General features: G+C 45.1%; 2 protein-coding genes across 2 annotated transcripts; both read right to left on the bottom strand.

Moving 5' to 3' along the window:
* Positions 1–737: 737 nt before the first annotated feature.
* On the bottom strand, positions 738–4,690 carry LOC120026861 (elongation factor 1-alpha-like). The gene is made up of 8 exons (XM_038971575.1): positions 4,468–4,690; positions 3,747–3,896; positions 2,947–3,126; positions 2,543–2,839; positions 2,231–2,381; positions 1,874–2,130; positions 1,406–1,640; positions 738–1,072 (listed from the first exon to the last, which is right to left on the bottom strand). Exons 2-8 carry the CDS (start codon positions 3,888–3,890, stop codon positions 948–950), a joined length of 1,389 nt encoding a protein of 462 aa, XP_038827503.1. The 5' UTR covers positions 3,891–3,896; positions 4,468–4,690; the 3' UTR covers positions 738–947.
* A 116-nt stretch (positions 4,691–4,806) lies between these two features.
* LOC120026862 (elongation factor 1-alpha, oocyte form-like) lies at positions 4,807–8,320 on the bottom strand. The gene is made up of 8 exons (XM_038971577.1): positions 8,190–8,320; positions 7,338–7,498; positions 6,624–6,803; positions 6,227–6,523; positions 5,975–6,125; positions 5,624–5,880; positions 5,294–5,528; positions 4,807–5,196 (listed from the first exon to the last, which is right to left on the bottom strand). Exons 2-8 carry the CDS (start codon positions 7,479–7,481, stop codon positions 5,075–5,077), a joined length of 1,386 nt encoding a protein of 461 aa, XP_038827505.1. The 5' UTR covers positions 7,482–7,498; positions 8,190–8,320; the 3' UTR covers positions 4,807–5,074.
* Between the last annotated feature and the right edge of the window lie 5,979 nt (positions 8,321–14,299).

Here is a 14,299-nt window from a genome sequence, read left to right as displayed (position 1 = left end):
TCTGTGACAGCATATACCCGTTTCCTGACACTATTCCCATTTTCGCTTTCTATTTCCCAAGTCTGATGTCACATATGAATCAAAGATAAAAGAGCATTGCCCCTGCTTTGTCTTTTTAGCAGTGGATTACGGGTCGCACATATGCATTCCAGGTGACGGGTTGATACTGAACGTAAAACTGTAAGAGAGGTTTTCACCAGAGGATTGTATAGGTACCGTCATAAAAATGTTATGCTCTACTAGGTTCGTGAAAGCTTGCCATTTTGTGCGAAAGCTTTAATATTAAGGAAAAAAAACACTGGCAATTAGTTTATCTTTATGTCACAACCCCATAATTTAACAGTAGCCGACATTTACTGGTTTACAATTTCCTACTGGTTAAACACTTTTCTGAAAGTATGCATCTACAGTATTGACATGTTTAGCAACAGCACTTCCATTTCTGAAGTAACTTAAAGGAGAAAAACCGAGGCAGTGAATCATATCTATTGAATATTCCCCAAAGAAATTGATAGGTATTATTTTCTGTTTGTAGTCAATATTGTAAACCAATGGAACGTTTTCAGCAAATCAATCCAAAATCTGACAACTAGCTCAACGTTTCACAGCAACAGAAATCAGACTTTATTTTCATATTCTAACACAACATATAATTTCATGATAGATACCAGTATGTATCCAACAGTAACTGATTCAGCGTTTGGCTTATGAGAAACAAGAAACAGCAGCGTTTTGGCAGTTAATGTTCATGTTTTTTTATTTTTGGTTTAATCATAATTTTCCCTAAAGCATTATTCTTCGAACATTTGCTTTCCTTTCCTGCGAAAACTTTTGCGATGGGTTTTTATTAGCATTAGCCAGTCCTTGAGTAGACAGCTCAGGTTCTGAGACACTGCAGGATGGGATGCCGGTGACACGTCTTGTTGCTGGATGTCTGGAGCAGGAATTCATTTGGCTTTGGTGGCCTTGATGGCAGACTTAGTCACCTTGCCAGTGCTGGCAGCCTTCTTGTCGACGGCCTTGATGACACCAACGGCAACGGTCTGTCTCATGTCGCGCACGGCAAAACGACCTGCAACAGTAAAGAGAAATTGTTACTGGACGGGCCTGAATGATTTTTTGTGTTTTTGCTAAATGGAGTGTCAGCATATTCCAGAAGTCATTGAAGTTCCTACTTCACTGTTTTTGTAAGTGACATTGTAAGGTTGAGACAAGTAAGATCTCTTCACGATCTTACAAGCAATGCAACAGTAAATGTGTGGAGAATTCTTTCAACACCAAAAGGCTGCATTACCCAGATGGGTCCTATACAGTGATGGGATCCCCACGTAACATTCCATTTTTCAATAGCACTGTATAAATAAAACCTGTAATCGTCATCATTAGGCATTGGTGTGTGACTCACCAAGGGGAGGGTAGGCGGCGAAGCTCTCCACACACATGGGCTTTCCTGGCACCATGACAATGATGGCGGCGTCTCCAGATTTCAGGGCTTTGGGGTTGTCCTCAAGCTTCTTGCCGGAACGACGGTCGATCTTCTCCTTGAGCTCGCTGAACTTGCAGGCGATGTGAGCGGTGTGGCAATCCAGCACGGGGGCATAGCCCTGGGAGATGGTGCCGGGGTGGTTCAGGATGATGACCTGAAGATTGGGGTAAAGTTTGGATAAGGATGGGCTGGACTCTAGAACTACAGTGAAAGGGGGTTGGGACGTGGCAAAACTGAATTCAGAAAGTGCACTTTAAAAATATATATATTTTTATGAAAGTTCTAATTTATGGCCAGAAACGAGACATGTAGTAAAGTAGACTTAGAATATTAGTATTTTGTATTATCTTTCCAAAAACTACATTCAAAATCAGTTCCATCTCTCACCTGAGCTGTGAAGTTGCCGGCCTCCATTGGGGGGTCATTCTTGCTGTCTCCAGCCACGTTGCCACGACGGATATCCTTGACGGATACGTTCTTGACGTTGAAGCCGACATTGTCACCGGGGAGAGCCGCTTCCAGGGTCTCGTGGTGCATCTCCACAGACTTCACCTCAGTGGTGACATTAGCGGGGGCAAAGGTGACGATCATACCGGCCTTCAGGGTGCCAGTCTCCACACGGCCCACGGGTACTGTTCCAATACCTGATGGGAAACAAGTATTTAACCACAAGACACATACCCATTCATGTCTAAAGAAAATAACCAGTACATTCAAACATATTGATCTATGACTGGTTCTTACCGCCGATTTTGTAGACGTCCTGCAGGGGCAGACGGAGGGGCTTGTCAGTGGGGCGGGAAGGGGCCAGGATAGAGTCCAGAGCCTCCAGAAGGGTCACACCGCTAGCGCCACCCTCCTTACGCTCGACCTTCCATCCCTTGAACCAGCCCATCTGCAATGGGCAACAAAAGAAACAAGATCAAAATTACACAGACTTGCTTACCTGTCAGAGTTTATCCTTCTATAAAGTTCCAGCCCTAATCATTTATGCATATAACCACCTAGACCTACATTGCTGTGGTTTAGTGTACCGTGTGTGGATGGGCTACTCACGTTGGGGCTAGCCTCCAGCATGTTGTCCCCATGCCATCCAGAGATGGGAACAAAGGCAACGGTGGCAGGGTTGTAGCCAATCTTCTTGATGTAGGTGCTGACCTCCTTCTGGATCTCCTCAAACCGCTTCTGGCTGTAGGGGGGCTCAGTAGAGTCCATCTTGTTGACTCCAACAATGAGCTGCTTCACTCCCAGAGTGTAGGCGAGGAGAGCGTGCTCACGGGTCTGGCCGTTCTTGGAGATACCCGCCTCAAACTCACCCACACCACCAGCAACAATCAGCACAGCGCAATCAGCCTGAGAAGATGAAGTCATAGATATTGACACTCCAAACCTTATGGTAAAATGCCACTGATAGATGCTTTCAGTTAGGAAACAAATTGGACATTAAAGCTCGTCTTTACCTGAGAGGTACCAGTGATCATGTTCTTGATAAAGTCTCTGTGTCCAGGGGCATCAATGATGGTGACGTAGTACTTGGCGGTCTCAAACTTCCACAGGGAAATGTCGATGGTGATACCACGCTCCCTCTCAGCCTTCAGCTTGTCCAGCACCCAGGCATACTTGAAAGAGCCCTTGCCCATCTACACAAGCAGAGAAAAGTTTGCTTTTATTGCACTTAAGATGTCTACAGTTCTGTATTGTTTTTTTATAGATCAAATCGATCCAATTACACCTACTACAAAAGTATAGAATTTTGTACTAGTTTGTCAGTTAATGAAATTCAATCACAATTTAATCCATTTACAACAGTATTACTCATGAATTGCAAATTAACAATACATCCCATCAACAAAATTACTCCAACAATGACTGCCTTATCAGATAAACGTCTGCTAGCTGAGCAATAAATCAGTCCCATTACCAACATCCATATTTGTCTTGACTAAAGTCAAACTGATCACTCAATCCCATTTGCCAACATTCATGTGTTTGAGTGTTCCCCAATACTCTTCATAATGCACTGACAAAAATTTGATAAATAAGATTTATCAATTAAATTACATTTATCAATATATTCCATTTGCCTTTAGTGCACAATGGCCACAACTAACAATACATTTGGTACAGTAGATGGCGCTCGTGTCAAAGCAATCAGTTGAAGGATTTTCTGTTCTAACCACACCCGTTATAGAACATCGCAATTCATAGCAACATTAGCCAACTCAGAATCCCTAGAAAATGTCAGGGCTCCCAAACATACCTCAGCAGCCTCCTTCTCGAACTTTTCAATGGTTCTCTTGTCAATGCCTCCGCATTTGTAGATCAGATGACCTGTGGTGGTTGACTTTCCGGAGTCGACATGGCCAATGACCACAATGTTGATGTGGATCTTTTCCTTTCCCATGATTTACTGATGAAAAGGAAACTGACATAACTACCGATGTACAATTTTATTTACACAAAATACACACATGGCCGACATGGCTGCAGTAGAAATGAATGGGGTAATCAATTAATGAATTCGACAGATTGCCGACAGGCGCCACCGACTCATGCACCATGTGCTATCCACAAATCATTCCCCTCCCACCGCCCTCCATGTTCAGTCATAAGACTAGCAAGCCGGCCATGTTGAGGCAAATCAACGACACCCGCTCTACGGCCGTGAAGACAGTCGTGCACAGCCGACTACTCAAATCCTAGCTAGGCTATATTACAGCAATTCAGTTAAACGTCGTTTCCCATGAACGAAATTAAATTACCCACTAAACTTTAAGGTGTCTGCAATGAGACTGACCCCCAAATTTAAAAATGCAGTTAGTCATCTTGTACAAATCAGACCGGTCCTAAAATCATGCGCCCCCAAAAAAAGAGGCTGCCACACTTTCATAACCATGCCGCAATTTAAGTGTAGCAGTATTGAGGAAAATAGTGTAGCTACGTAACAATTACATCCTGAAATTAGCATTTTCTTCACTAACCTGAAACAATACAGATAACGGGTATTCCTGCTTTAGACCGGAGAAAAAGGACAGAGTTTGAGCCCACATCTCTTTTTATACCGGTGTAGTGGGAGGCGGGCGCTACAGCCCTGGTGTCACGAGAAATAAAGTGCTATTGGTTATGCCAGAGTAACCCCACCTTGGTGATTGGCTAGCAAAAACCATCACTGGGCACAGCCGTGCAGCAGTCAGGGATAGCTTGTGTCAAAACAGCTGCAAAGACCAAGTTAGATACAGTGCTGCACTTGTTCTACCCTATGGCACAGCTCCCACTCAACTACAACAAGAACAAGGATTAAGGAAAACGACAGAGCAAGCTTTTTGGTCAAGACATTTAAAGACCTTTATTAGTTACCAGCAGCTTTCTTCCAATTTAATTGTGGCATCAAACAGGTGCAGTTCTAAACCATTAACTCAAATGTAACTGAAAGAGGCACTGTCAGTCATATGACAAAGTGTATCTGCGTTGGGTTCTTTTCCTGCGAAAACTTTTACGATGGGTTTTAATCAGCATTAACCAGTCCTTAAGTATAGAGCTCAGGTTTTGAGACCCCACCACCCGAGGGACGTCCTGTGGGAGGAGAATTCACTTTTTACCAGCCTTAACGGCAGATTTGGTGACCTTGCCGCTGGAGGCAGCCTTCTTGTCGACGGCCTTGATGACACCAACAGCAACAGTCTGCCTCATGTCACGCACAGCGAAACGACCTGAGGGAAACAGAAAATTAGGAACGAGGCTTTTTCCAAGCATAGATCTTTAAAAAAGGAACAATGTCTTTGGTAAGAGGGCTTGTGGATTACTTACCAAGAGGAGGGTATTCCTGGAAGCTCTCCACACACATGGGCTTGCCGGGGATCATGTCAACGATGGCAGCGTCTCCAGACTTCAGGAACTTGGGGGCATCCTCAAGTTTCTTGCCGGAACGACGGTCAATCTTCTCCTTGAGCTCGCTGAACTTGCAGGCGATGTGAGCAGTGTGGCAATCCAGTACAGGGGCATAGCCCTGGGAGATCTGGCCAGGGTGGTTCAGGATGATGACCTGTAAAAACAAGACATGGACGATTAGAGCATGAAAAATATTAAATTGTCAAGGGAAGACAGCTCCCACCCAACAATTTTAAACAGCATGCCTACCTGAGCGGTGAAGGTGCCGGCCTCCATTGGGGGGTCGTTTTTGCTGTCTCCAGCCACGTTGCCACGACGGATATCCTTGACGGACACGTTCTTGACGTTGAAGCCGACATTGTCACCGGGCATAGCCGATTCCAGGGTCTCGTGGTGCATCTCCACAGACTTCACCTCAGTGGTGACATTAGCGGGGGCGAAGGTGACGATCATACCGGCCTTCAGGGTGCCAGTCTCCACACGTCCCACGGGTACTGTTCCAATACCTGATGGGAAACCAGGGGAGAATAGATTAACGATCAAGAGCAGAAGCAAGCATACAGTCCGTATACAAAAATGAAGTCCAGGACTGGTTCTTACCGCCGATTTTGTAGACATCCTGGAGGGGCAGACGAAGGGGCTTATCTGTGGGGCGGGAGGGGGGCAGAATTGAGTCCAGGGCCTCCAGCAGAGTCACACCGTTGGCGTTACCATCCTTACGTTCGACCTTCCATCCCTTGAACCAGCCCATCTAGAATAGGAGAATTTCTGTTTGTGTACAAAGCATGACATATGCAAGTGACAGGGTGAGACTTTCAATGTAGTAGAATGCACTGAGGATAGGCTACTCACATTGGGGCTGGCTTCCAGCATGTTGTCCCCATGCCATCCAGAGATGGGCACAAAGGCAACGGTGGAAGGGTTGTAGCCAATCTTCTTGATGTAGGTGGTGACCTCCTTCTGGATCTCCTCAAACCGCTTCTGGCTGTAGGGGGGCTCAGTAGAGTCCATCTTGTTGACTCCAACAATGAGCTGCTTCACTCCCAGAGTGTAGGCGAGGAGAGCGTGCTCACGGGTCTGGCCATTCTTGGAGATACCAGCCTCAAACTCACCCACACCACCAGCAACAACCAGCACAGCGCAATCAGCCTGAGGGGGGACAAGTCATGTCAGCCCAACACACTTGATCATCTAACTCCGTAGTTGTCAGGTTTACAGTATATTCTGATTGCACTGTGGGCCCAATTACCTGAGAGGTACCAGTGATCATGTTCTTGATGAAATCTCTGTGTCCAGGGGCATCAATGATTGTGACGTAGTACCTGCCAGTCTCAAACTTCCACAGGGAAATGTCAATGGTGATACCACGCTCCCTCTCAGCCTTCAGCTTGTCCAGCACCCAGGCATACTTGAAAGAGCCCTTGCCCATCTAAAATTAGAGGAAAGGCACATTATGTTCAATAATTCATTTTACCAGTGAAGTTATGCTACACAGCAAAAATGTATAGAGCAAGTAGCTCATTTAGGGTTAGGCCTAGATTGGATTTGGGAAACATGGCCCAAATCATTTGCATAATTTAACAGATTCTGATGTATGCAACTACTGAAATGTAGAGAATGCATTATATTAATGTTGACTAGGCGGGATAGCTTTTGTCTGTAGCAGGTTGAGAAGTATGTCAAGGTCAGGAAAAGGGTTAAGTAAAAAACAAATATATAGGATGTAAATACGTAAACTGTATCCCTCCTAGCCATGACTACTATAAAGTCCTTAGCCGCCATTACACAAAGTGCATCGTCATTACCCGACGCTAGGCCTGCGCAAGCACCATCCCACATGCGCGCACTCGTTACCCACACCCTGCCGGCTTCACCAGTTTAAAAAAAAAGCTGCCGTCGCCATCTTTGATCCAAAGTAACGTAACCAGAACAGAAAGATCCAACAACCAGAAAAAACGCTTACCTCAGCTGCTTCCTTCTCGAACTTTTCAATGGTTCTCTTGTCAATGCCTCCGCACTTGTAGATCAGATGGCCTGTGGTGGTTGACTTGCCGGAGTCGACATGGCCAATGACCACGATGTTAATGTGGATCTTTTCCTTTCCCATGGTTGCTTAATTCGTTTCTGAAATAAAATGAGCAGAGATACCACTTAACTAGGCAACATTGACGTCGGTGAAACGCCGGGTCACTCAGACTATGCATTCTATAATTTTTGTCGATAAAATTATATCGAGAGAAAGGTCAGCTGACAGCTAACTACTCAATCGTTAAACTCATCCGACAAAGGGCGAGCGAGCTACGATCACGTACTGTTAGGCCTCAGTCGGCCATGGGCCAAAAGCGACACGTGTTACTTCCAGGCCACATCGTATAGAGTTACAGAAAGAACTCCAAATATCCAGAAGGAATTTATCCCTACTAGACAACAGTCGCCTGGGTTTTCGTGCAGTTATTCTGATCATGGAAGACATTCCATTTAGCTACCTACTCATCCTCAGAGACCACCGCTCTAGTATCCTTTGTTTCCCCCCCAGCTCCCCCTCCCCAATTGAAAAACGTTTTTTCCACGGCAAAATATAACTTGGAAGTTCACTAAAACCACATCGCCATTTTATAAGGTAACTTAAAGATTAACGTTAAGCATCCCTACACCATCAAATTCACTTTAATTGAAACATTGTCCACACCATTAAATACTATCTGAAATAGCTTACGTTTTCGCAATGTGTCTAACAAGTTATAAAAACAAACGTGCTAACATGTTAGGCCTGTTTTTAAAACCACTAGAGGCTAAATAAGATAAACGCGCTTACCGGTGTTACTGTGCGCTCACTCGACCACTGCTGATGCCCCTACCCAGGTAACAAAAAGAGAAGGAATGTTGGTTGAGTTTGAGTTTTTATACACTGGGAGGTGGCTAGACTGGGTTGCGTCCCCGCTTCCCTTCCCCCTCCCTACTCGAACCCTCAAATCACACACAATTCAGCGAAAAACTATGCCCGTCTGTCGTGATACGTCATGATGTTTGAAACATTTTCCAATTTTGAACGAAATCCTTTCTGATTCAATCAAAAGGTCTAAAAACAATATAGCTAGGTAATTGATAAATAACCACATGTGGTCAAGTACACTCTTTATTGTCACGAGAAAAAAATGACCAGAGACTCATTCAATAACTCAACTGACAAGAGTTTAACTAAAATCTGACAGTAGATTACCCCACTGTATGTTGAGTGTGATATCTCAACAAACCAATCCCCATTGTCTCATATCCCTGAGGGAGATTATTAAAACCTGCTTTCTGGAAATTAAATGATATTATTTAATCAATTTGGTTTCAACATGAGTACATAGCATTTACAATTGTCATATCATATTTTTTATTTTGTCAGTTTACTGTAGACCTACTATATTTAGATTATACAGTTTTCTCCGTGGATTATAAACTGTGTTGGATTATTACCTTAGGAGCAGGCTACACTAGACACAAAGGAAATGCCCGGTATTGATTCTAGGTGACCCAATCAGTTTAAAGTATTCAAATTCAGAGATTTGCACTCAAACAGTGCACTGAGAAGGGAGACCCAGACTCATTGTTTCAATGACCTGGAGGGCCCCTCCACCACATCTCACACACATTCAGGTTCAGAAGAGGTTCAGACCAGGCCAAGGTGAGTGAATACAGTGATCAATAAGTGTGAGGGAGTCCTGATAGATTCTCCATTCACATTGTAATGCTGAGTGCTTTCTCATAATGATCATATCAATCAAATTCTCCAACAAATATAGTAAAATGCATGCTAAACCTCTCCTTGCTGTAGGCCTATGTGTTGCCCACCCAGTCCAAAAGCAATGTTAAATTCAATAACACTGCATCAAAGTTGGGTGATCTAACTGTGATTGCAGTTCTACATTCTACATTTCATTCTACATTCTACATTTCCTTTTCCCCATACCCTAGTCAGTGACTGTGTTTTATGACAAATAGTGATAAAAATGACTCTGCATGTTTTTTTCAGTCAACCTTTTTCAAAAGAACAGTCAACAACAATGTAAACGTTGATGTATCTCATCTCCAGCATCACAAAGATGTGATGATGTGCATATTGCTATTTCCCAATATATGATCAATATATTCTAATCTATAGAGCCTGTTCCAATGGATGCTGTGGAAGTCCATTCTGTGTTTTGGGTGCTGTGGAGAGGTCAGACTCAGGGCCTTGCAGTCTCCTTGCTGTCCCCATCACTGTTGAATTCCCGATACAGGACAGCTGTCATCCCTTGGCGCGTTGACGGCTCTCCCCGACTATCTCTTCCTCCCTCAGTTCAGGTAACAGCCACTGAGAAAGCAGCTGCTGCTTTCAATCAGCTCACAGCGCAGTGAGTGGGGGAGAGAGAGAGAGCGGGTGAGAGAGAGAAAGAGAGAGAGGGGGAGAGAGTGAGTGCGAGAGTGAAGGGTACTCGCAAACCGTGCCATAGATAGTGGGTGAATAATAATAATACATTTTATTTAAAGTGCTTTTCACGACACCCAAAGTCACTTTACATACACAAGAAAATCATCAGGATTAAAAGCTATAAAATCACACATTAAAATAAGTAAGTATGTGAAAGTCCACTAAACATAAGGATAGACTAACCATGGAGGACACTAACATGATGGCAGACTAACCAAGGAGGTGAATTAGACAGAGGAGAAAAGCTAAGACAACAGAGAATCCAAGTAAGCCTGTTGGGAAGAGGTGTGTCTTATGTGTGGACTTGAATATGTGTATGGATTGTGAGGTTCTGACATGGAGAGGGAGGGAGTTCCAGAATTGGGGAGAAGGCCAGTGTCAGAGTAGGGCAGCGAATAGGTGGGAGTGTAGGGGTGCAGAAGGTCAGTATGAACACTGCCGCAACTGCACTATGTCTGAGGAAGAGGGGAGATATAGGATGGGAAGCCAGGAGAGGTTAAAAAAACAGAGAAGGAAGCAAAGGAGAATAGAAGCGGAGAGGCATTGGCCAGGAACAGGATTTCAGGAAGCCAGAAAAAAACATCTTACCCCAGGTTAAAGATGACTATCCCAGAGAAGAAATTAGATATCAACATTGATCTTAAGGTTTATCCAGGGCAAACTAATAGGCGTACAATTCAGCGTGTCAGACGCCTTCCTCAGAGCTTCAGAGACTTCTGGAGGGTCTGTTAAAAAGTGTTGGCATGATACATCGTAAAAATAGGACAAATGGTTTATTCTATAAAAGTTTCCCCATGACATTATATTGGCCCACATATTCGGCTGGGTTTTATGTGGAAAAAATGTTAAAGCACTTATCATAAATACACTAAACACAGGAAATGTGCCCTGGTTGTCTCTAATCCCCAAAGATTATACAGTACTGTATCTTCCTTTTAGAATGAGTAAGGAGCTAGTATAGTAAAAAGGCCAGCAAGTAAAGGGTGGGTGCAGCACTAAAACCAGAAGATCAGGCAAATGTAACTGAACTACATAATTCTTTACAAAAGGACTATTTGTTGAAGCTACAGCCTTGGGTTGTCTTGCTGACGTCCAATACCACCCAAACTTGTATAATTAAACCATTGCTAAACCACACCCAACAATGTTATGAAAAGATATTCTCTCGGGTTCCTAGATACAGTCCTGTTTTGAATAAGGAAGCAGTGACATGTGACATAACAGTTATGATAAAAATATGACAAATAACATATTCATATGTTGTATTATTAATATTTAGTTAAGTTTAAGAGCAGGTGTGACTGATAATGAGGGACTAGGAGAAAATGATGCTGTAATAGATGTCGTCCAGTGATTTTTGAACTTTTCCTGTTGAAAATCAATTTCCCAAGTATAAATACATTGAAGTACACACACTAAAGGGTAAAAAAATACATATTTTTAGCAAAATAGTGTTTTTTAGACACAACTACAAACTTCAAGGAGTAGAGCATTCAAGGAGTTGGTTTGATGGGAAGTCGTGTTGTCATCGGCTTTCCCCCTTGCTTGAGGAACAATAGGGGAGCAATGGAGAACAAAAGAGGAAAGGCCCACCCCCCACTTGTGCTATGTCATGATTTACCTGGATCAGCTGTTGCGATTTGCCTTTGTTAAATGAGGCGAAACGAAGACTGGAGTGACACTTTCATGACAGGATTTACGCCAAATAGACTACTTTTAGCTACTGTCATTTTGTCTTAGGGCCTCACTTAACTGACACTAACATGACAAGTTTTGCCTTATTTGTCTAATACATCATGTTGTATTTGTACATCATGTACATAACATTGACAAGGCAGATAACTGTTTAATTGGGGCAGAACCCTACTTTAACTGTTTCCTACAGCAGAAGTTGCCTGTATGTCTAGTTACCAGTACAGCAGACTCAGAGAGAGAGAGAGGGACATTTGTTTTACTGAGGGCTGAGCATTCCAAGTGGCCAGCAGAAATGCTAGAGAGGTGGAGCGTAGAAATTGGCAAAGACCCAAGTTGAGCTCAGGCACTCAAAGTGACACCCAGATAATGAACACGTACACAAACACAGTTACCCACACACTGACACACACACACACAGAAACACACACACACACACACTGAAGAGCAATGGATAACTTAACTGAGGGAGATTGGAGGCAGTTGAAGGGAATAACTGCAGCTGTCCGTGTGGCTGGCTAGACAACACACACACTCCTCCCCATTCCTAGACACATACTTGCGCTCACCAATTAGTCAGGATGTCCCTGAGTGGCTCACACCAGCATATAAATATCACACAACCTTTGTTCCCTGTCGGGTGCCACTGTAGATGAGAAACTCATGACTTTCAGGCCGCCTCACACGCAGGCAACACTATTATAAGTCAACCTCAGACAGGGATTCCAATTCAGTGCTGAAGTTATGATTTGATTTAATGCCAGTAGCACACACAGCTACAACAAACGACAGCTGAGGTCTTATTTCACACACTAACTCAGGAAGAGAGAGTGGACGGTGTCTGGCAGAGTGTCAGTGAGGATGTCATGGTGCTGGCTGTCAGCTAATAGCTGTGCCCTCTTCAGAGTTCCTGCTCATAGCGCAGGGTTGAACCTTCTCTTCCAGATGACTAAACATGCAGTTAAGATTGTGACTGCTAGCAACAGTCTTGTTATCTTAGTGTGGCTTATTAAGCAATAGACAGTATAGATTCCAATCTTAATGGAAGGGAAACATTAGTCATACAGTTACATAAGACTGGGGCGTAAAAATGGGAAATAGTGTCAGCATAGAATGTCAATTAAATAACAATCATGTTCTTCATATAGCAGCCAAACTGCGTCTTTTTCAGTGTTCACACAAGGAACGACGGTTTCTCATTTGTGCAATAACGTGTTCTATTTTTTAAGTAAATGGTTATTTAATTTTATTATGTATGTAAAGGCATTTGGTGTTTTTTTAAGATTGCCATAAAAACTAAAAATACAAAAATAAAACAGACTGTAACGGCAGTCTACTTCGTCCTCCTCCTCAGACGAGGAGAGGCGAGAAGGATCAGAGGACCAATGTGCAGCGTGGTAATTAGACATAATGAAATTTAATAGGACAAAACAAAAACACGATACAAACTGACAAAACACACTAACCGTCACAGTCCTTGCTGGTGCAGACAAAACACAAAGACAGGAAACAACCACCCACAATCCCCAACACAAAACAAGCCACCTATATATGATTCTCAATCAGGGACAACGATTGACAGCTGTCTCTGATTGAGAACCATATCAGGCTGAACATAGAAACAGACGAACTAGACACACAACATAGAATTCCCACCCAGCTCACGTCCTGACCAACACTAAACAAGCAAAACACATAAGAACTCTGGTCAGGACGTTACAGTACCCCTCCCCCCCCTGAGGTGCGGACTCCGAACGCACCCCTAAAACTCAAGGGGAGGGTCTGGGTGGGCATCTGTCCGCGGTGGCGGCTCCGGCGGTGGACGAGGACACCACTCCACCACTGTCTTTGTCCCCCTCCTTAGCGTCCTTTGAGTGGCGACCCTCGCCCACGACCTTGGCCTAAGAATCCTCCCCAAGGCCCCCACATGATTTAGGAGGTAGCTCAGGACAGAGAGGTAGCTCAGGACAGAGAGGCAGCTCCGGACAGAGAGGCAGCTCCGGACAGAGAGGCAGCTCCGGACAGAGAGGCAGCTCCGGACAGAGAGGCAGCTCCGGACAGAGAGGCAGCTCCGGACGAGAGACAGCTCCGGACGAGAGGCAGCTCCGGACTGAGTGGCAGCTCCGGACTGGAGGGCAGCTCATGACTGGAGGGCAGCTCATGACTGGAGGGCAGCTCATGACTGGAGGGCAGCTCATGACTGGAGGGCAGCTCATGACTGGAGGGCAGCTCATGACTGGCTGGCGTCTCTGGCAGCTCCTGACTGGCTGGCGTCTCTGGCAGCTCCTGACTGGCTGGCGTCTCTGGCAGCTCCTGACTGGCTGGCGTCTCTGGCAGCTCCTGACTGGCTGGCGTCTCTGGCAGCTCCTGACTGGCTGGCGTCTCTGGCAACTCCTGACTGGCTGGCGTCTCTGGCAGCTCCTGACTGACGGACGGCTCTAGCGGCTCCTGACTGACGGACGACTCAGATGGCTCGTGGCAGACGGATGACTCAGATGGCTCGTGGCAGACGGATGACTCAGACGGCGCTGGGCAGACGGATGGCTCAGACGGCGCTGGGCAGACGGATGGCTCAGACGGCGCTGGGCAGACGGATGGCTCAGACGGCGCTGGGCAGACGGATGGCTCAGACGGCGCTGGGCAGACGGATGGCTCAGACGGCGCTGGGCAGACGGATGGCTCAGACGGCGCTGGGCAGGCAGGCAGTGCAGGCAGCTCAGACGGCGCTGGGCAGACGAGCAGTGCAGGCGGCGTTGAGCAGACGAGCAGCGCAG

Source organism: Salvelinus namaycush, chromosome 32, assembly GCF_016432855.1.
Source record: "Salvelinus namaycush isolate Seneca chromosome 32, SaNama_1.0, whole genome shotgun sequence".
Taxonomy (NCBI): Eukaryota; Metazoa; Chordata; class Actinopteri; order Salmoniformes; family Salmonidae; genus Salvelinus; species Salvelinus namaycush.
The sequence above is the reverse complement of the archived record's forward strand: the minus strand, read 5'-3'. Positions and strand labels throughout refer to the sequence as shown.